The 23,190-nt window shown below is 32.0% G+C and overlaps 2 protein-coding genes across 2 annotated transcripts; both read right to left on the minus strand.

Annotated features, from left to right (window-relative positions):
• Window positions 1–708: 708 nt before the first annotated feature.
• Window positions 709–8,865, minus strand: LOC149911393 (uncharacterized). Its single transcript, XM_090120636.1, has 10 exons — window positions 8,821–8,865; window positions 7,935–8,112; window positions 7,476–7,708; window positions 7,099–7,225; window positions 6,217–6,406; window positions 3,612–3,741; window positions 3,306–3,387; window positions 2,137–2,267; window positions 1,185–1,272; window positions 709–807 (listed from the first exon to the last, which is right to left on the minus strand). Exons 1-10 carry the CDS (start codon window positions 8,863–8,865, stop codon window positions 728–730), a joined length of 1,284 nt encoding a protein of 427 aa, XP_089976762.1. The 3' UTR covers window positions 709–727.
• A 3,414-nt stretch (window positions 8,866–12,279) lies between these two features.
• Window positions 12,280–23,155, minus strand: gb (solute carrier family 7 member genderblind). The gene is made up of 10 exons (XM_090105956.1): window positions 22,620–23,155; window positions 21,526–21,628; window positions 20,756–20,871; window positions 20,429–20,554; window positions 19,506–19,605; window positions 18,934–19,102; window positions 18,347–18,547; window positions 17,937–18,086; window positions 15,668–15,839; window positions 12,280–14,150 (listed from the first exon to the last, which is right to left on the minus strand). Exons 1-10 carry the CDS (start codon window positions 22,822–22,824, stop codon window positions 14,089–14,091), a joined length of 1,404 nt encoding a protein of 467 aa, XP_089962082.1. The 5' UTR covers window positions 22,825–23,155; the 3' UTR covers window positions 12,280–14,088.
• Between the last annotated feature and the right edge of the window lie 35 nt (window positions 23,156–23,190).

A 23,190-nucleotide genomic window follows, 5' to 3' on the forward strand; every position in this document is an offset into this window, starting at 1 on the left:
AGCAGTGCAATATCTGTAATTATATATTTATGAACAAATAATTACATCAGATTTAATAATCGCAATTATTTTGAATGTACATATGAAATATGAATAAATGATTTCATCATAATATTAATAATCACAATTGTTTTATTTCCCATTTGTTGCAACCCTAGCGTATTTTCGTGTGGCAGCGTAAGTACCTACGCTGGCGGCGGCATCGCGCGACATCAAAGGCGATTCCTTACTGTAGGAAATAATATTGTAATACTGTGATATTACAGTATAACAGTATTGCATTATCATACATTTTATCGCTTTTATAATCCTTCAAATCTTATATCACGATGATTTAATTAATCTTTCTTTTATTACCTTGCAAATATTTAAGATAAAATTGAATAATTGCATAAAAAAATATAATTTACAACATTTTTCTCCGACAAGCCTTAATTGAGCTTACTGTGGGACTAGGTCGATTTATTTATGTAATAAATAACATGTGGACTTGGTCATTTTGCTAAATTTCCACCTATTGCTGCATTCCTTCAAGAATTTTGAATTATATTACTATCTAATTTTGTTTATTTATTAAAAGAGACAGACAAGGACAGAAATAGGAACAAGGACTTATTAATAGACAGACAAGGACAGAAATAGGAACGATAATAAATAACTTAAAATAATGAAAAAAAATAAAACAAATTCTTAATTATTGTTTATTACAGCGAATGCATAGTCAATATCATTTTTTCAAATTTTTACCGTGTTCAAAATTACCCTGGATTTGGGAGTCATGAATGAATTTGTAACTGCCGTCTCCACCTGAAACGAATATTAGTCAATAAGACGAATATAATATAGTAGTCGATTGTAATTTTAACTATGTATTAAATGTTTCATTAAAAATCTACTAAATTGATATTGTTTAAATATAATTAATATACTCTACCTACTGAGCCGACGGTCCCGGGTTCGATCCCCGGTCAGGGCAAATATTTGTGTGATGAACTCAATTATTTGTTCTTGGGTCTGGGTGTTATCTATATATGTATGTATTAAATATTATATTTATCGTCGCCTAGTACCCACAACACAAGCCTTAATTGAGCTTACTGTGGGACTAGGTCGATTTGTGTAATAATGTCCTATAATATTTACTATTTATTTACTATTTTACTATTTACTCTTAAATTTCTTACTAGTTCCATCGACAGGTAAGTGGGAATTCATAATAATTTCCTCGGGAGCACCGTCTCGGGTTTCAGTTCTGAAATTTGCAGGTTGAACCTGGAAAGGGAAAGTTTGTTATTTTATTCTTCTGAATGCTACTTCTCAAGTTATCACCAATCTATATTGTTAACTTTTACAAAATTTATTTCAAACTAGCTTTCCGCCCGCAGCTTCGCCCGCGTTTTCAAAGAAAAACCCGTTCCCGTAGGATATCCGGGATAAAACCTATCCTATGTCCATTCTCGGGTATCAACTTATTTAACTTGCCAAGTTAGGTGTGAAAGGGACAAAAGAACAACCAGGCGTCATTCAAGGTCGTGCCTTCCCGTGACAAGCCAACGTTCATAGCGCAATCTCCAGTGTATTAGATATAAGCTTCTTGGCACCGACATTCAAAAGTCAAAACATTTATTTTAAAATTTGTCAACAAGTCTTTTCTTTTAACATCATTCCGAACACACTCCATGAGGAAGTGTTGGATATCGTCATATTTATGACAAAATTCGCAGTTGGGCGAGTCAGCTTTTTTCAAGAGATAAGCAAAACTTGGTTCAGTAGTTAAGGCGTGATTGAGTAACAGACAGACAGAGTTACTTTCGCATTTATAATATTAGTATGGATGTGTTTCAAATATTCTTACTTTCACTACATGAAAGAAAAGTGGTACCTTATCTACGTGGTAAATCCTCATTTTCACGATATTAAAACTTTTAACCAAAGTGGCCTACATTGCGTTTTGGCAAGCCAAATAGTAGCATGTATGATGTACTACAGAACAGTAGGTACCTACTGTTCATTGTTGTTTTAATGCAGGAACAATTCCAGTGTGGAAATATGACAGCGCTCAACTACCTATACAGCTCTATCTTTGTCCCACACTGGAATTACTTCTGCTTTAAGATGTCATTACTACAAGAATACCTGTCCTTCGTTCCTCATGATGTCAGGCATCACAACTCCTCCAGGATATCTGTTATATATTCCATTAAGATTGTAGTGTAAATTCATATCTGGACCGATATTGGCTTTGAGAAGCTGCTCCCAGATACCACCTAAAATAACAATTCAAATAGTTTTATTGCTATGAAAGCTTTGTTATGTACCTACGCTTTCACACAAAAACTTATGATGATTTTATTTCGTAGACAGTATTCTAGAATAGCTGGTATTCCTTAAAGGCTATATATAGGTAATGGTTCCGCAGCCTAGTTATCGATATTTAGCTCTTCCGAAATTGATCGTAGTCTTAAATTTATTACTTTGTATTGGAAATGTATGGATTCTTAAAAATTTTCCTTTTTAATACAAAAAAAAATTCAGTGCCTAATATAGGTCAACTTAACAATGCATTTGAGCCTAGTCCTTTACAGCCTCTAGTTTTAGTTGGATATCTACCTATTTAAATAAAAAAATTCCACCTCAAAATTGGCCGTCTAGTTGAAAGTCTAAGCTGGGGAGGTAATTAAATAGGTCGATATCCAAAAATAAAAGTCCTGTACTGCAACCCGTTTTGGATTTCCCTACTATCATTGAAATTCCGTTTATCGATTGACACGAAACAGTTTTGTTAGGGAAAAATCCACGTGTCAACGATTCCAATAATTGGGAAATCCCGAATGCGTAATGTTTATATGGCTGCCGTCCAATCATATTATTTTTATTGAGAAAACATAATAGATCTTATTTTTGTTTACTCTTTCTCTTAATGAGTCCAGGCTTCTGTTTTCGTTATTATTTATTCTAGGTACTTAGGAAAAGGTAAGTAGGTGCGAGATAGATATAATTAATAGTGACGGTAACTGTGCTTAGCCGATATGCGGCATTTAGATTATTTTATATTGAAAAATACATTTTAAATTTTTATTATAATGAATTAAAATGCGTTAGCCGTTATCTCTTCCCAAACGATTTTTTCTACAGAATTTTAACAAAATATTTTTAAGCGACTCAGTTAATGCAGGAAATCTAGAGATCTACTATTCTAAATTAATCTTGTATTACCTATTTGAACCACTACGAGTGAAAATAGACAGACAATGAACATTATACGGTCTACTAGTTTAATAGAGTACAAAACATTATAGTAGTACCTTTATCGATAGAAACAACAGGTCTATTAGATTGCCAAGGATATTCCCCATGCGCTTGAAAGTATATCGCGTAGGTTGAAAGCTTAAAACAAAAGGTTATTTAATAAGAGTAAAGAGATACAAATAAAGCAATAATTAAATATTTTGAGGTTAGTTAATTAACTTTTGAGTCACAAAATTAGGGCAATGCAACATGTGTGGCTTTAAATAAGACCTATTATATTTGTTGATTAAATAATGATTATTTCAAGTGGTCTTTATTTGATTATAATGCCCATGAATTACTTTTTAGTGGCTTTTTGTTACCTGTGTGTAATAAAGTGAGAGCCAGTATTTCCCGCCATGTCCAACAAAGGCAGTTTCATTTGCATCCAATAAACCAGTGGGTATCTCTTGGTGCAAAAACTCAGGGGATATACGCAGGTTGCAACCATACCTATATTATGCAAATAAAATAAAATAAAAATATGTAAGTATATTAATTTAACAACTATACCATAATGTTATAAGGTATTATTGTTACCGTCTCTTTCACACACAATGTGAATAACACATGTGCTTATAAACAATGCGTTAGAGTAGGTATTTTCAATCACATCGTAAAATTAAGTCTTTAAATCAAGTAAAGGTCATTAACACTACACAAATTTTGCTTACGGTAATAATTTTTGTACATTGTTCAAAGGTCAAAGGGTAATTTGTTTAATAACCACCGCTGAGTCACCAAAAATCAATGATGAGTTAAAGAAAGCAAATTACTAAGGTGACCCGGATTTTACCAAACAAAGGAATCTACTTTTTGGACTATCCAATTTTATGTTTTTCCTATTGTGTGTTAATTTATATTATTAAAATTAACATTAACATTAACATTTATAGCGTAAGAAAATAATTTCTATTGTATATGAACTATGAAAGCTAAATGTACGCGTTTCATTTTTACATTTGATGAATGCAGGTGGGTCATTTTCAAAATATTTGTACGTCACGAAATTGTCAGTAAACTGTTTCGTTAGGAAATGTCAGGAAGTTGTAAAAGTAAGGCTGTATTCAGAATAAGGTTATATAAAAATACATTAAAAAAGTAAGAAGTCACTAGTTAAAAAAATATATATTTTTAGTTACAAAATAATCAACAAACAATCAATTTTTATAATTCTCTGTTTGCTTTTCCTTTTCTTTTCTTCTATTATTAGCTTCTTTCCATTTTTGTCTTCGAGCTTCTTTTTCACTGCCATTAAGATCTGATATTTTTCTTTGTCTTTGTTTCACTTTCTCGAGGTGTTTTTTCCTTTTCTTTTCATATTTTTCAGGGTTTTGCTTTTTTAGTTTTTCAATGTATTTTTTTGCCGTTCGGCACCGGTTAGCGGCATTCTGAAACTAAAAAAAGCTGTTGGATATATGTATTTTGAATAAAAATAAAAACAAAAGTAAGCATCACTCGTGTGGGTGGAAAAGCGATCAACACTAAATGCAATAAGGCAAGCGTTATCCCATCAGAAACCACTTGTAAAATTGGAGGCCAAGACTCACTGATCCGCTTTCACTATAAAAAAGTTATCAGATCCCAGGAAAAGTCAAGTCCCTAAGCCTGACTTTACTAACCCTACATCATGGTTTAAAAAAGTATGGCCTGTAGTTACAAAAAAATAATCTTGAGAGATTTATTGTTTTTCTCCTTTATTTTTATTCGTTACATTAATTTAACACACATTTTAATATCTTATTTTCATACTTTACACATGAGACCACAGCTTTACCGTCTACAATTTACTGACGTCAGTAAATGTCAAGAAATTGTTCGTCAGTAACATGTAAAAAATAACCTAAGAAATACTTTTACACAAAACATAATCACATTTACCATTAGATTGAAAGTGTAATCTATTACTCTAGTCATAATTTAAGTATATTACAATTGCGGTAGGTGAATTCTTCAAAATGTACTTACTTTTGTTGAGAATACGTCGTTAGGAAATTGTAACTAAATTTTTTGCACAGCACACTACTGGACTTCTTCCATGTCTGAACGACGAACAAAATGGCGGCGCGTTAATGTGACCTTACTTTTCGTGACATGACCAGTGTTGCCAATGATTAGAGTTAGATTCCTCTTCTTTGTGATACAAGAAGTTGGTTAATTATGTCAATAAATCAGTGTCACGAAATTGTAACGATTGATAGGGACATTTTTATAATATGTAATTCTTCGTTTATTTAAGGTTATTTAAATAGTTTAATCTATCAGATATAACACTTCAAACATTGCTTTTTAATTATGATACAAAAAAATAGGAAGTTTCATACAAAAATTCTGATAAAAATATTGGTTTTCATTGTCGTCCACATAGGGGACAATAAAAAAATGTATGGAGCTTTTTTTGTTACTTTATTTTCACATTAAATTTATGTAAGAATTTGAATCGCAATTCATTGCTTTTTATCAGAAATGATATGCAGTATGCTTAAGTTTAGTCTGTAAAACGTTAACAATGATTTATTTCAGTCGTAACCATATTTTTTTCGAAGATTTTTTAGGGGGACAAACATTTTGTAGTAATGTACAATTATTTTGAAAACGACTCAGGTGCTCTTTCATTGATCCTTCGAACCGGATTTGCTTTTGTTTTAGACCTTAAATGATGCTATGGTTCATATTGGCAAATGAAGCATTTTTATAAAAAAACTAGCTTTCCGCCCGCGGCTTCGCCCGCGTTTTCAAAGAAAAACCCGTTCCCGTAGGATTTCCGGGATAAAACCTATCCTATGTCCTTTCTCGGGTATCAATATATCTCTATACCAAATTTCATGCAAATTGGTTCAGTAGTTAAGGCGTGATTGAGTAACAGACAGACAGACAGAGTTACTTTCGCATTTATAATATTAGTATGGACTAGTATGGATTACGTACCAATCTGGGCAAGCCTTTAATATATCATAGGGGGCTCTATAGTACTCAGCCCTGCGGACCACCGGGTTCCGTCTATTGAATCTCTCATTGGGGTCGGTCAAGTTCACGCGTTTTATCTTTATGTCCCTCCGCTCGCAAATATAGTCGTAGTGGAACTTTGGCACGGATTCACCGCGAGCGCAATATGTTGCTGGTTTGGAAAATTATATGAAGTAATAAAAAAGGTTTATAAGCCTTAAAGTTCTAAGAAAAATTTACAGACTGTGACAATAAAGTAAAATTTCTGATATCCCTTGATGTGCAGGTATCTGTTCTTAATGATTATAACTATGTAAATAATATGTCTTAGAAGCTTAAATAATGAATGATTTGAAGAAGACGTGATAAACGTTATTAAACTTCTATGCATCTGCTATAGCCTATAAGTGTACATTAGTAAAATTTCACTACTATTGTTTTAAATTAAACGTAATAAAGTTACTGGGACCTTAAACGTATACGATGTTTATAATCTTGACCAACTCATTATAATATTATGTTACTCCTAATTTCCGAGAAAATGTTAATCGACAAAAAAGGTCACGTGAAATGCACATCGTCTCAAAGAAATCAGCAACATTGACGAATAGTCAGATATTTAAATCCTATGTTTGTTTATATCTAAATGACACACCTGTTCCTTTGACCTTCTTTTAGAAACAAGTTTTAACAGTTATTAATTTTACTATAAAGAATTCCTAGTTCGTATACAAACAGCGCTTAATTTATAAATTATACTTATATTTCCTAGATACATTTTTGTTACTCAATTCTGCATACCAAATAAATGTGGAAAAGTTAATAACGGCATTAAAAATAGTGGTCAAAGTTTAACTAACTTACTCCTGTATGTGCCGTCGAGGGAACTGACAGCTGCATACTTGTCTATGCAGTATCTGTACCCCAAAACGGTTGGGTACCGTAAATAGGGTACTTTACATGAAAAGCGACCCTCTTGATACATTGAACCCTGAGAAGTTTTATAGAGTTTTTACCAATTAAAAATCATTGTGCCAACAGAGATGTATCTATATTATAGTACTTGTTTAATCAGATGGTTCCTGTACAAGTATGGCGACATATAAAGATCTATAGGTACATAGGCTTATTATTTATCAATGCGAGTAAAAAAAGTCTTGAGTAATGGAGTGTCCGTTCAGGAGCGATATCCTATAATATATGATTTAATAAATCAAAACAAGAAAAAACAGTCAGATTACCTTGCAAATAACACTTCGTCTGCCCGGTGGTCTGGAGACACCACCAAAGCAATATGTCCTGGTACCATTTATCATGATCTCAGTGGCTCCAATATGGGATATCAGTGTGATACCATTGATTCCAGCCAAAGCGAAGCGCTGGAGACCGGCTCTCTTCCGAACCTCGACGTTATTCTTCATACTCATAGTGTTCACTATCGCTTGCCAACCGTAAACAAATTCGTGCATAGGACCTGTTTAATTAAATTATTTACTAAAAATTTTCTTATAAAATTTCAGTAGATAATAATTTTTTGGCTTTTAATTCAGGTGGGAAAAAATAAAAATATTCGGCCCTGCAATATGGGAATCGAACTCATGTATCCAAAAATCATACATATTAGCAGAATTTTCAATGAGAAATATGTGAGAATGACAACCCAGGGCAATCGTTTAAAAGTCTATAATGTAAATACAAACCGATGCCAAAACTATCTCCATCCAAGAAGTTGAACATTTCTCCAAAGGAGTCCGGCATCAGGCCAGCAATGACTGTGGAGGCTTGGAAATTCTCATCAGGCAACTGTGGCCCTATCTCGTCTGCTGGCGTCGTGAAGGCATGGGATATATTGCTGTAGTGAGATCGGGATGCATCGCTCTAGAAGTATTTTAGGTATTCATGACGTATAACAGGCTATGCCTCGCAGTTCCACATACTTCATACACACCACATACCACATAGTCTATAGTCTTCCTAAATAAATACACTATTCCACACCAAAATAATTTTCAATTCGGCCTAGTAGTTCCTTATATTAACTTATCGGATTCATATTATTAGAATAGACTAATAAAGCCATTTTCTATATCTTGAATGATAGACGATGAGTGTGCGTTGACGAGTTTGTGGTGTTTTTATAATATTTTATGGCAGCAGGAAGTTAATATTGATTGAAGTTCAGAAGCTGTCGATAAAACTTGAAAGCCATTTATGATGCGTTAATGAAGAATCAATTAGCAGCATTATTATCTTTTATTTTTCTTAAAGTAAATATTTTTTTTTTATAAATAAATAAATAAATATTATAAGTAGGACATTATTACATAAATCGACCTAGTCCCACAGTAAGCTCAATTAAGGCTTGTGTTGTGGGTACTAGGCGACGATAAATATAATATTTAATAAATATATATAGATAATTTACCAATAATTATTATTTAATTCCTTTTATTAAGTATATTTAATGCCTTGAGTCAGAGGGATCATGTTTTTTATTAGGTTAGGTACCTACTTGAATATAAACGTGTATATTTTTACGTTTTCATAGCTTTTCGTTTTCGATTTCTGTCTCAAAAATATAATTACCTGCCATGTCCATATTAAACACAGCAAAATAACTTCTTGTTTCATAGTTTGCACCTGCACTTCTGATGCAAACCGATATCAAATAGCAATGGTTTATTAATGAATAACACTAATTGGATCGATAAAAATAATTGGTCGTCGTTAAATCCATTGTATTGTACTAGTTTATTTTTTTTTTTAATTAATTTACTCTAAAAAACAATTTTTTATAGAAACAATTCTTCAAGACAGTCCGTCTTGAAGAATTGGCGGTTCAGTTTTTACTTTCTATCAAATGTTTAGTAGGAATACCATTTATGTTAAATAGTTTCATATCTGTTTGTTTCAGATTGGTAAATTATATTGAAAATTTAACGAAGACCGGCTAAGAAATAATAAAACGAGATATAATTTAATATTTTATTAAAAAAAGCAACAGGTCAACATTATGACAAAACAAATAACATTTAAAATTCAACGGCAAAACTAAATGTATCGAAACAATACTGGCACAAAATTTAGTCTTACTACTACATATATTAAACGATATTATATACTATTCACCAAGTATTACCCCAGGAAAATAAATTTAAAACGCCATCTTACATGTGCGAGCGAGATAGATATCAATCGCTATTGTGCGAAAGAGATGGCGTGTTATTAAAAACAATATTTTATTTTTGTACGGTACTTTACGTCACATTTGTGCAAACTATATCAGTAATATTAGTGTAACTGGGTGAATAGGGAAAAGCAACAATCAACCTTAAAATTTACAGGTTAAGGTTCAAAATGCACAATACGTCTTAAGAGTACTCAGAGTAACTTCCGCGTATCAAAAATTAGGAGGACTCCTAATTCTTTAATAATATAATATCTAACTACAAAACTGTAACAGTAACAATTAATTTTTGTCACATATAACAGACTTCATTCGCAGTTCAACAAACACAGGTAAGTTAGAGTTACAGTAAAGGTGTATAAAAAATACTGTAAATTTTGTGCTAACGTTAAAAAACGTATATTTTTATATTTACCTTTAATTGTAAGTAGGTTTCCGTTTCGGTTGAGTAATAAGATTTTAGATTTGGATAGAAATCGAGTACATTTTTGGGTTCATGAACGAATCAATTTGGTTTATATGTTACATTTTAATGGATAAATATTAACAATAAAATATCGAACAATTATCCAAATACTGAAGTACATGTAAGTATTAAAACATAACAATACATTCGGCCGTGACTCACTTTAGGGGATTGACATATTTTCAGTCAGTGATACAGTAATACATTACAGCTAATACAAATATAATACAATATTATTTTCTTAATATATGTATCTAAATAGATATAAAGATCTATTAACACCATTATTTAACAATTAGAACACACATTTTATAGAAGCACGCAAGATATACTTTAAGCTGTTATGATATTAATTCTGACTTATTTTAAGTGTACAATACATACATTAAATAACTACATTTTTGAATGTCTTGATAGACATAGAAGACAGGAGATTCTATGCAGTTAGCTAGTATTTATAAAAAATATTAGAAATTATAAGATGTGTTCAAAATTCGACACTATCATCGAGTCAGAGAGGAAACAAAATATAAAGATGTAATGTATGTTTATTTCAAGACATATTGTCTCCAAAATACCTCCCGTTTAATTTAGAGATATAATCTGTAGTAATTCTAGCCTACTCAGACAGCTGGTTAATTCGCACCTTTATGACAGGTCCATAGGAACCTTAATAATTGCTCTTTAATTCGGTTAATGTTAACTGTACGTAGAGAGCTAATATAGAGATATAAATACACGAGATTCGGAAACTACATGACTATATTATATCGAGGAAATAAATATCCTATTACCTACCATTCATAATGCATATCACCTACACCTTTATTATTATACCGATAAAACAGTACATATAGCAAACACATACTAAATTAAGAGAAGACCTTGTTAAATAAATAAACAGTCGATAGAAAATCTAACCTTGAAGAAATATCCGTGTAGCAATTAAAACAAAAAAAGTGCGAGTGTGCCGAGCACTCGTGACAGAAGTGAAACTTCTTTGGTAAGATTCAAAGATCCCAAAATCGCCGCCTTACTTCATGATATGACGGTATTGCCACGACATGACCTTGAAATTTTACTCTCAACGCGACTAAAGAAGTTTGACTTCAATAAGTCTGACAGAATAAATCACATACAAATAATGAAGGATGCTTGCTTGGAATAAAAAAACCAAGCATCTTTTTCTACTCTTTCTATGCCTTTATGAAGGAAGTTTAGGAGGAGAGAATATCGAGGTAGGTACCCTATATTTCTTCCTGTAATAACTCAACTAGCTAAATATATTGCTTCTAAGTGGTAATCTATGCATGCGCAAGGACAAATTGAGTACTGCAATTTTCCATCTCTTTTTTGGGACAACTAAAACTTTGACAGCCCTACTATTTAGTTATAATGCCTCTAAGCATAGGTACATTATAAATAGACAAGCAACAATCCAAAAATGACAAAGATAATAATATATAAATACACAAATCTACACACTACGCTACGAATATAAACAAGCTACTATTTAAGGCACCAATGGGATAAAATGCGTCTTAAACATTAATAATAAATATATAAATTTGCACGATGCAGCGATTAAAAATAATCGAATATAATATTATATTCTTAGACTTAAAGATATAAGATACTATATTATATATAGGTATACTAGCAATACAGTAGCAATTTAATAATTTATTATAATAAACGAATGTATTCCACAAACTGACAGCGATGTTGGACAAAGAAAAAATTCTTATAAATAGCAATTGGTCCGAATAAAAATAACTTATGTAACAAACTTCTGATTTGCTGAAAAATACTATTTAGAAAAAAGTTAGTTTTGGCATTATTGGATAAAACATGCGAATAAATGTACGACAGAGAGGCAACAAATTTTTTTCTTTGAGATAAAGATGAGATTGTATAAGTGAGATTAATTGCTCGCTTAATTATAATAATAATTTTTAATAAGCTCTCTAAGCTTCGAATGAAATATACATTACTAACAATTATATTTATAATTCGAGTACTACACACATTAAATTCAACATCTTTTACTACCATAAGCAGTTAATGAATAAATTCTTGTTTTAAGTTTCTATCATTTTATTGAGAAGTTCCTCATGAAATCTATACAAATGCCAGTTCTTGCTATGAATTCTATATGATACATGAATCATGATGTATTTTGTTCTTGCAATATAACTTGCACATATGGATGTTTAAGATATATAATAACCAACTGTAGTAATAAATGATGCACTATATAATTATATATCCTAAACTAGCCCGCACCAGAGTGCACTAATTATGAAACAGTTATAAATACATATATATTATATTGATAATTGATAACCTCAGTTGTTTTAACTGTATAAGTTAATTTTTATGGCAGAAGTAGGGTAATCACAAAATACCTATCCTATATAATACATACATATTCTATATTCTTAACTATCTTTCCGCTTGTGGCTTCGCCCATCTAGTCTAAAACCTAATATGTTATATACTAAAACTTCCTCTTGAATCACTCTATCTATGAAAGAAAACTGCATCAAAATCCGTTGCGTAACTACTTACGCATAATTTTAAATATTTTTTTACGTTTTAAATATTTAAGCATACAACAAAGGGACAATAGGGACAGAGAAAGCGACTTTGTTTTATATACATATATGTAATGATATTAAACAAAAGCTTGCATGCCTTAGTCTACGAAGTACATAATAAAAAAGCGTTCTTCACCACTATATACGTGTACTAAAAATTATAAAAATATGTTTTAATTGTGATGAAAAGATGTTATCATAAACTTATATAAATATATACAAGTTTTGTGTGTTCTTCCGTGATGTATTGTCAAAATTTACAATAAACCTGAATATAAATAAATATTAATTTATTACTTAATACAAAAGTTAATTTAAGCCTCTTTTAAACAGTCGTGACAAAGTCAGTTGTGTATAGAACACAGAGATACATAATATTTATGATAAAATAAGTAAAATACGTACTATTCGAATAATCTTTAGATATTCCAAAATACATTATTTTTGTAATTATATACTTAAACACTCTGTATACACATTACTCTGTATATGCACACACTACAATTATTTTAGTTTATAATTAAGTATTAACATATACAATATTGTCCCATCAATGATAATAGAAAACTAATTGATTAGATTCATTAATAATAATTATTATTTGTACATACTTTAATAATCAACAAGTATCACATAAAGATACTACAATAATATAAAACTGCAAACAACATAAAATAAATGTTAAAAAATTACCAATTAATAGTACTATTACTATAACATATTACTATTAATACACATTTCCATTCAATAATTTAAGTAATTAATAATAACAATACAACAAACTAACAAACATATGAGTTTGAAATATCAAAGTAGATGAATATAAGCACTTATCCCACTATTGGCAATCGTCTAATTTTCTCAAAATAAGACTTATTCAGTACTAAAAAAATAAAACTGAAAAACGTTTCATCAATATAAAAAGAATTTCCTTTCTAAACACAAAATAAAATCTATGTGAGAACGCGTAGTTATCACCCGAAAATCATAAATTATGTTCAAATAAAAATATACAGATAAACTAATTACTAGAGCACTACACAAGCACCTATACATAAATACATGAACATGATTCATGAACATAATATTATGTATTTATACATAAGTGCCAATTTTATAAGCAGTCGACCAAAAAAATGCAGTCTTCTTACAATGTCATTACGTTGACAATTTCTTGGCAAGTACACATTCTGTGCTGGGATGGTTCCAAAAAGCTAAACAACTACAATGTAAAATTATTGATATGACAAGTGTGAAATTGGCATTAAGTACTATTTTTGCTTGTATGGTTATTCACATTATTTCACATTCGTTTCATTGATAGATTTCTCTATATTTTATTGTTGAGTAAACTGTTCGCTGAGTGCGCAATTTATTAAAATACCAATACTAATAATAAATCCTGTGTGCATTTTAATTGTGTGACTAATAAATAATTCTATCATTTTAAAATACGGAATACCTTAAGTAGAAACTATTAAGTATAACTTAAAAAATCAAGACTAGTTGACAGTGGGACAAGTGCCTTGTGATGTTTACAAAAATAATTAGTAATTGATAGATTCGTTGAAAAATATACCTAATTTGTACATACGTAAGATTCACTCCTCCTTGTCTTCAACCGCCGACAGGAATAACTTTTGACAGCCGTGTGTGAATTTAGCTGCGAACAGATTATAAATAAATTATGAATATTTTTTATAGTAATGTTAAAATGATTTTTTTTGTTTGTTTTGACAGGGCCTGGTGGCGTAGTCAGCGGGCAGCTCATTGGGCGCTGAATGGGCCAATGACAAGCCGCTACAAAGCAAAGACGTTACCTTGTAGACTCGAAACTCATGCCATAGTAAAAAGAGAGAGGTATGGACTATGGTAGCTTCGAACAAAGGTATATCGCGCTGTTTATATGCAGTTGGCCACGCCCCTTCATGTACGTTACGCACGCACACAACGCCGCTCGGTTTCCACTCTGGTACCAATCTCGTGAGGGCCGCGCTATCGCTGTGAGCGGTCGGTGATTGTTTATACAATTTTTAAGCTATTGCATAGCTTCTATCGCGGGCCTTGAGCGCGGGGGCCGAATCGAGAAATTCCGTAACGAAAAAACCTCACGCTCCCTATATCAATGCGTCCTCGTAGGGCGCAGGTTTGCCACTTGTCACATTGATATTTATCGAGTACGTGTGCTCCTAAACGCCGGGAGCTGGCCTACTTCTCTCTTTTTACTATGCTCATGCGGCTTCTGCAAGAATCGGGTGTGCGCCAGTGCGCGGGAGTGAGGGGGACGTCAAAGAGATAACAGTTTAAGTTAGTAATGAAATGTGGGCTTTATTTATTATTCTTTTTATTATATAGGTAGATTAGTTCATTTGCGTGAGGCTTGTTTTTGAAGTAAAACTTCTTTATCGGGGTTGGACAAAAATTTAGTGTAACATTTTTGCGTTACGCCGTACGCGTGACATTTTTGCGTTACGCCGTACGCGTGAAATTTTTGCGTTACGCCATACTCGTGACATTTTTAAGGTCATAAAGAAGTTTCACTTCTTACGTGTGTACTCTAGTACACGCATATATTTTTTTTGTGTTGTTTTTCTTTTTTTAATAATAGAACATGTTGTGTATTGTTGTGAATTTTAGTACTATTTATATAGCATGTAATAAGAACTGTTATGTTCTTATACAAATAAAATAAAAAAAGACGTGTGGCACTCGGGGACTGCCGCGGTAAAGCTATTGCATGCTATCCCTTCAAGCCACACCTCCGTGCCCGTCGGAGTGGGGAGCGTGAGGTTTTTTCGTTACGGAATTTCTGGATTCGGTCCCCGCGCTCAAGGCCCGCGATAGAAGCTATGCAATAGCTTGATAAAAATAAAAAAATATCTTAGTATCTGCTTTGTGGACGATAAAAACCCATGGAGGGTTGTCGCGTAAAAACCACAGGACAGTTCTTTGGCATATTACTATAATATATGATGTCACATATGTAATTTGTAAAATTGTAAAACTGACATGATTAAAAAGAGCAACTATGGAGTTTCTTGCCGATTCTTCTCCGTAGATACTGCTTTCCGAATCGGTGGAAATGTTAAAAATATGTACCTAATGACGTTTTAAAAGTGCTTCTAGAAGAAGTCTAATTGAATAAATAAATGTTTGAGTTTGTGGTACGAGCATACTCACTGGACAGCGCCGCGACTGCCGCTGGCTGCGCTCGCACAAGCAGCAAGTACACCGGAACTCCGGCGAGCGTGATCAACGCGCCCGCTATCACCGCCACCGGCTCGCTCACTATCGGCACTATCATCAGCACAAACAGCACCACCACGAACACTATCGGCATCCACAGGGACACCTGCAAGGAATTTATTTATTTATTTAAATTCTTTATTTAATCCCTCAGCCCCCGAAATCACAGACACAATAGAAAATCTATTGTGTCGTGGCCCGATCGGGCCGCTCGGTGGTCAAGGCTTTTTTAGGCCGCTTTTAACACACACAAAAAAGAATAAACACAAGAAAGAACAAAAACGAAAATCATAACAAGCAAGGAAGGACCAAGGACAACAAGCAAGGACCAAGAATGCCATACAGCGGGTTCAAAACGCGTGTGCTCGGTTCTGCTGGGACATACCGCCAAGAGAACATGTTACGCCATATCTAATCCAGGCAAAAACCCTCAATATGGAAAGACGCAGGCGCCTTCACTTTGCTGTGATGCTTTTTGAGGTGGTGACGTCACAGATACCAAAATACCTTTTTAATAAACTTAGGTGGGTAGGTGATGGCTCACACTTCACAAGAGCATCAACATACATGATGATTATGCCCAGATACCATACAACCGCCTTTAGAGGCAGCTTTGTATACAACGCAACTAAGAGTTGGAATAATCTACCGCCGCCGATACGTGAGTCAATATCTAAAAATTCTTTTAAGAATAAATATAAAAAACATTTGATTAACGAATTCGTCGGAAAACCTTAGTTGCGTTGTATATAACAGTTTATTATTATTATAATATATACGTATTATATAGTATGCAATATAGTTGTATTCTTTTAATTCCTTATATGTATTTATAAACTGTGGTTATTTATTATTATGTAAATATATATATATATATGTATATAAGTATATGTATTTCACAATATGGGTAAAATAACCGCAATATATTATATTCTATACATGCAAACGTATATAATTATTTTATTTCTTTATTAATTGTTTTATTATCTAACAGCAGAGAGAGACACTTTAGACTTAAGCATTTTGTTGTCTGGTGGGGCCCTGAAAACCAGCGCTATGCTGACCATATCGGCATAGCATAAGCTGAGCGGCCTTACCCTTTAGGTCGCCAGTCGCCACACAAATCATATTCTTAGTTTTAATTTTTATGTTAGATTATATTTAAGAGTGTATTTTTATATTGTTTCTTTTTTTTTTGTTTGTGTTGGTGGTGGTAATTTGGTGTGCCTAATAAAAATTATTTTATTCTTATTTATTCTTATTCTTATAACATGTTAAATAGGCAGGCATAAGAATTGTTTGTTAATACTTGGCATAGCTTAACATGGGTAAAATTAAAATCATAACATGTTAAATGGGTAGGCATAAGAATTGTTTGTTAATACTTGGCATAGCTTAACATGGGTAAAATTAAAATCATAACATGTTAAATGGGTAGGCATAAGAATTGTTTGTTAATACTTGGCATAGCTTAACATGGGTAAAATTAAAATCATAACATGTTAAATGGGTAGGCATAAGAATTGTTTGTTAATACTTGGCATAGCTTAACATGGGTAAAATTAAAATCATAACATGTTAAATGGGTAGGCATAAGAATTGTTTGTTAATACTTGGCATAGCTTAACATGGGTAAAATTAAAATCATAACATGTTAAATGGGTAGGCATAAGAATTGTTTGTTAATACTTGGCATAGCTTAACATGGGTAAAATTAAAATCATAACATGTTAAATGGGTAGGCATAAGAATTGTTTGTTAATACTTGGCATAGCTTAACATGGGTAAAATTAAAATCATAACATGTTAAATAGGCAAGCATAAGAATTGTTTGTTAATACTTGGCATAGCTTAACATGGGTAAAATTAAAATCATAACATGTTAAATAGGCAAGCATAAGAATTGTTTGTTAATACTTGGCATAGCTTAACATGGGTAAAATTAAAATTGATAAAATCTATTTTGAATAATGAACGGATAAAGAAAGTTCAGTTAAGTTTTAAAAATTAAACAGTTATCAAGTATTTATGACTTGGTACTCTATTTTAATCCATCAGGCCCCGGAATCACAGACACAATAGAAAATCTATTGTGTCGCGGTCGGATCTGGCCGTTCGGGGCTCAATAGGTTAAATAAATAATAAAACAAAAAATAATTCTTTAAAATTCAATAATAAAATGCTTTTGGCCATCCTAGTTTACCTTTATAGGTCTAGCTAGATGTGGTTTCTTATATCTGAGCCACAACACAGCGCTACAACTGAGAAGAGTGAAGAACGATTCCACTACAGTACAGTATGTTATCAGCGATGTAAGATTGCTGGGAATCAGCATTATAAGCGATATCAGCATCTGAAACAAATATAAAATATAGATACCCAAAAAAATTATTAAAGAAATTTACACTGATTGATAAATACCTAGATGGAGCACTACAAAATAAGTAAAAAAAAATAAGTAAATGTTACAAAATTATTTGCTTACAATTTGAAAATTAATTGCTTAAAAAATTGCAAAATTTGAAATTTAAAAGGAATGATTTTTTTTTCTTTTTTTTTTTCAAACTACTATACTGAAAAAGGTCTAAAAAACACTACATTACCAAAACTCACCAAGAACACAAGCGAGGGCATAGGCGACATGCACTTAACATTTATATGCGCCAATAATTCCGGCATATGCCCATTCCTCGCACCCGCGAAGCACATGCGCGATGACGTCATGATGTGCACAGAGAGACCGCCAAGTATCGCTATGGCTACTAGAGTGGGCATCGCCCATTTCAACCAGCCAAGGGCCGCTACTGCAAAGTCCTGGAAAAGGTATATTATTTAGCTAGGCAATATTTAATAGTTTATGGTTATTGTTATAGTTGATGTAAGAATTAGTAGAAGTGAAATGTAATCCATCAGGTATAAATGTTAATTCAACTGTTATAATATGAACAATGCCATAATTGAATAACAGGTGAAAATATGTATCCCATATAGATCAAAATGAAAATTGGTACAAAAAATAGCAATAGCTCAGAATAACAAATTGGCTCTTTATTACATAGCAATTAAAGCCTTGATTTGAAGTAAATAGATCATAAAATATATAAACATGCATTAAAATCATCAGAGTCAGTTTTTCCAAAACTACTCCTTGCAAATATGTTATATTAAACAAAAATATTCATAAATCAATAAATACTTACAACAGCAATAGCCTCAGTGGCCCTTACACCATTCGGACCCAACACTGCAAGATACGACACATTTGCCAAAAGGTATATCCCAGTAACTAGTGGCAGAGATATATAGATGGCTCTTGGGAGATTCACGAATGGCTCTCGCAATTCCTCTGTCATGAAGTTGAGGTAATTCCTGTTAAAGAAATATTTTTATTTCCCTTTTTTTAAGATTATTTGTGAGACTGTGAATTTTATGCAGTGTAGAATATTAATTAAGTCTTTGCGAAATAAATCAATTTTTCTTTCTGCGTTAATATTGTGTACAAAGTAACTAAGTAGAACATTGTTTCATTAATGTCTATTATTAAAAGATTATACCATGTGTATCCAAATATAAATATTGTGTATAATTAGTTAAATTATACCTATGTTATTTCCTGACCAGATTAATTTGGACCAAATTTAAACACATATGCTATTATATTATTCATATTAAACCTTAAAACATATCGCCAATTGAGAATTAAATAGTATTACTCCTAAATTCTTCAAATGTTTTCTCAATTTTTAGAAAGAGGTAGGTATACAAAACTCACCAGCCAGAATAAGAGAATATTCCAGAATAAAATGCAACAGACCAGTCACTGACAGAAGTCTTTGTGCCCGCCCAACCATCTTCAAAATGTTCCACACCACCTAAATCACACGAAAAATGTTATTAAAAATATATTAAAGTAATTTTACTATGTAAAACGCAAGCAATTAAATAAGTCGTTATTGAATTTTGCTACATAAAATTATTCATATTTAGGTATAACTTGCGTTAGACAACTACAACTATAAATTAACACTGAATATGCATTGTAATAATAATAAATCGCTTATGGGTAAAATAAGTCGCTTTGCTCAACTTTGTTCAAAATAAAGGTTTTTTTTTTAATTTTAGAAAAATTTTGAGGTAGTATAAAATATGACTTTTCACGCGGCTTCCTTTGTGCACCTATTGTGTTATTGCTATTATTTCAAACTAAAAATAAATTTTATTCGTGTTTAAGTTTTACGTTCGTAAATAACCCATATTCTAACCTCACTTCTACATTTTCGCAATGAAAAGGAGCCTATGCATGGTATTTTACATTTCCTAAAATTTTCTTAGGTTATTCGTAAAGGGTTTTTTTCAATCACACATGTGAAGTGCTTCTGACCTATGTTAAAATTTATCTAAATTTACACAATATTTCCAACACATACCAAGTGAACTTTCGCATTAATAAAAGTCGCATGGATTACAAAGCCACATAAAAAATTTGGTATTCATGAAATTAATGGAAAAATATTTTCAAGATACTCTACATACATAAACATCTGGGGATATGTTATATTTCACCAAATATCTAAAAAAAACTATTGTGGAACCATTGCAATGCTTTCTCAATGCATTTATCATCTCATCTAAAATATTATTTTTTGCATAAGAAATAAGGTATTTAAATTTCGATTTGAATAAAACAATTATTACCTTGAGCCATCCACACAATTCCTCCCAATATAATGATAACAAGAGCAGCAATTTTTGTAAACATGAACACATTCTGTATGCGAGTTGTGAATCTTACATCATATGCATTTATGAACGTCAGGAAACCTGAAAGAATGGATTTATTAGTTTAATTATTATTAGTCATCAGTTCAATTCAAACCAATATTTTAATTAGTTTTCCAAGCCATGTAAATACTAAACAATGAGTCCTAGATGATTTTTTTTTACTTTTGAAGTAATTTCACAAATATTTTTATAACAGTAATAGGAGTTTTAGACTCAATAATACAAAAAATTAATACTCACATATAGTGACAGCTGCTATTAGTTTCTGACAAAGAGGATCAATGGGACAGTTTGGAAATATTGGTTCCAGCAGATTGTTTGCAAAGGTTACTGACATAATTGCATTTGTGCTTGGTCTAAAAGAAAAGGTTAATGTAAATAATAATAATAACCTATATTATAATAATAATTAATCCTAAATTTGATACTGCAATAAGATGTAGACAATATCAAATATTTATGTAGAGATAAACTACGATAACATGGCGCGCCCCTCCAAAATTCAAAACGTTTGAAAGTATTTGTGAAAGTATTTACAATGCACCACCAAGATTCACAACGCATGTGTGCGTAATGAGACGGCCGTCAAACAAAAACAAATCCACGGATTTGTTGCTCGACTAGTCACGCTCTAATCGCTCATTATTATTAGTAATGGCGCTGCACTGACGTATTCTATGAAAACGACACGTGCGTTGTCTTGGGCGCTCGGCAACTTATGATTAGTTGACCAACAAATCTGGACGTAAAGTACTAAAGACGAATACGTACAACTACATACAAACTCCTTCGTAAAGATGTCACTACACACATTGAAACAGTAATTTGGAGGGGCGCGCCATGTTATCGTAGTTTATCTCTATCTATTTAAATAAATGATTGAAGCTCTAGTTGTTATGTTTTTTGATACTCTGCATTGAACATCTTTTATAGTACTAGGTAATGTTGTTTAAAAATGAATGCATCAAATTCTGCATATACAAATATTATTTGACAGGAAAATAACTTACACAAACACCAAATTAGCATCCCATAGATATAAAAAAGCGGGAAGGGGTCCAAAGGCTTCATTAATGTAGTGGTAGTCTCCCCCACTTTGAGCTAAAGCTGTGCCTGTGAATATTGTTTCATTTAATGTGTTTAATTGCTCATAGTTATATTGTGGACAGGGCAATACACCTGGGGTCTCCCGGGTCCCTCCCTGAAGCCTTCAGCAGCCCTCACAAGCTAATAAATTGAAAATTAGGATAGGCTTCATGGAGGAACTCGGGTGGTTTCAGTTTTAGCTGGTTTCCCTCTCACGCAAAATAGAGTTGTAGAGAAATGCTCGTATATTATTTTAAGTATATTGTGGAAAAAATACATATACCTACTTAGATTTATTAAATTGATTATGAATCAATAAGTGTGAACATCGATTATGAATAAAGCCAAAAGTTTTATTACAATCACTTCAATGCATATTACTGTCAAGTGTTTTTTCTGTACATTTTCCATTCTCTTATTACCCTAGGAGTTAACAAAATATGCCCAATGTCCAAGTTTGACTTAAACTATTTATGAAAAAAAGGTGGATGAGTTTAATAGTCAGAGACCTATTATCATTAAAAATACAATCAACTTTAGTATTGAGTAAATCTTCAATTTTATTGTCATTCATATATAAGGTTCAAACCTCTACAGTTTGGTGTACAAAACAACCTATTCAATTCAAATTATTGGTATACAAATTACATTATTATTCAAAAGAAGTCAATGTTGTATCCTTGACATTAATAAAATGTGAAAGTTTTATTTGAATTGCTTCTAAAAGTTACTTTTTAGATTTCATTAGTTACTTCTTTTCTTCTTTTTATCGGATCGTATTTTTTTCGTTTGAAACAATACATACATATTATATTGTGATTCTGTATTATAACCAAATAGCATACTAATGAGAGAAGATTTATGCTCTCATACAATTAAGATAGCTGTTTTTGATAAAATCATTGGAGATAAAAAACAAAAACAAAAACCAGTTGTTGTTTTAACTTTTAACGAACTATGCTTACAATCATAAGGCATGAAAATGTAATGTGCTGTGACATTTTGTAATAAAACTTACCCAATTCAGCATAAGAAAGAGCACCAAGAGTGGCAAGAACTCCACAGGCAGCCCATACAGACAAAGCACCCCAAACTGACCCCGTTTTCTCCAAAACTTCCTTCGGCGAAATAAAGATACCACTCCCGAATATTATCCCCAGTATTATTGCAACTCCTTCCAACAACCCCAGCTGCTTTCGCATTTTTACACGTTCTTCAGCCATCGTTATTTAACACTTTATCGACTGTATTACAAGAAATCTTTCTCTATTATAACAGGTCCGCACACCGCGGACTTTCTCTGGTTTTTAGTTCAACTATCTAACCTATACGTGAAGAAAATACGGCATTTTTATTCATTTGAATGAATATCTTACATGAAGGACGTAAAAGAATTCATTACAAGGATGATGCTTCAAAAAATAATAGTTTATAGTATAAATAGCGACAACTTAAAAAAATAAAAATTAATAACGCGACAGTAATTTAATCCCCATAATTTTCGCGCTACACAAATCGAATATGAATCGAATCACAAATCACAATCGAACACAGAGCAAGTAATATGACAATCGAATAATAAATTGAAA

Source organism: Colias eurytheme, chromosome 1 (genome assembly GCF_061535395.1).
Source record: "Colias eurytheme isolate Ceu_HAF_F1 chromosome 1, ilColEury1 Martin Lab GWU primary, whole genome shotgun sequence".
NCBI classification, from domain to species: domain Eukaryota; kingdom Metazoa; phylum Arthropoda; class Insecta; order Lepidoptera; family Pieridae; genus Colias; species Colias eurytheme.

Coding starts and splice junctions, on each gene's coding strand:
- LOC149911393 (XM_090120636.1), bottom strand. CDS start 8,865: ATGAAACAAGAAGTTATTTTGCTGTGTTTAATATGGACATGGCAG. Junction 7,226..7,475: donor GACGAAGTGTTATTTGCAAG/GTAATCTGACTG, acceptor AAAACTTCTCAG/GGTTCAATGTATCAAGAGGG. Junction 6,407..7,098: donor CCTCGACGGCACATACAGGA/GTAAGTTAGTTA, acceptor TTTCCAAACCAG/CAACATATTGCGCTCGCGGT.
- gb (XM_090105956.1), bottom strand. CDS start 22,824: ATGGCTGAAGAACGTGTAAAAATGCGAAAGCAGCTGGGGTTGTTGGAA. Junction 19,103..19,505: donor ATATTCTCTTATTCTGGCTG/GTGAGTTTTGTA, acceptor TTTCTTTAACAG/GAATTACCTCAACTTCATGA. Junction 18,087..18,346: donor TGCCCTCGCTTGTGTTCTTG/GTGAGTTTTGGT, acceptor TATTTGTTTCAG/ATGCTGATATCGCTTATAAT.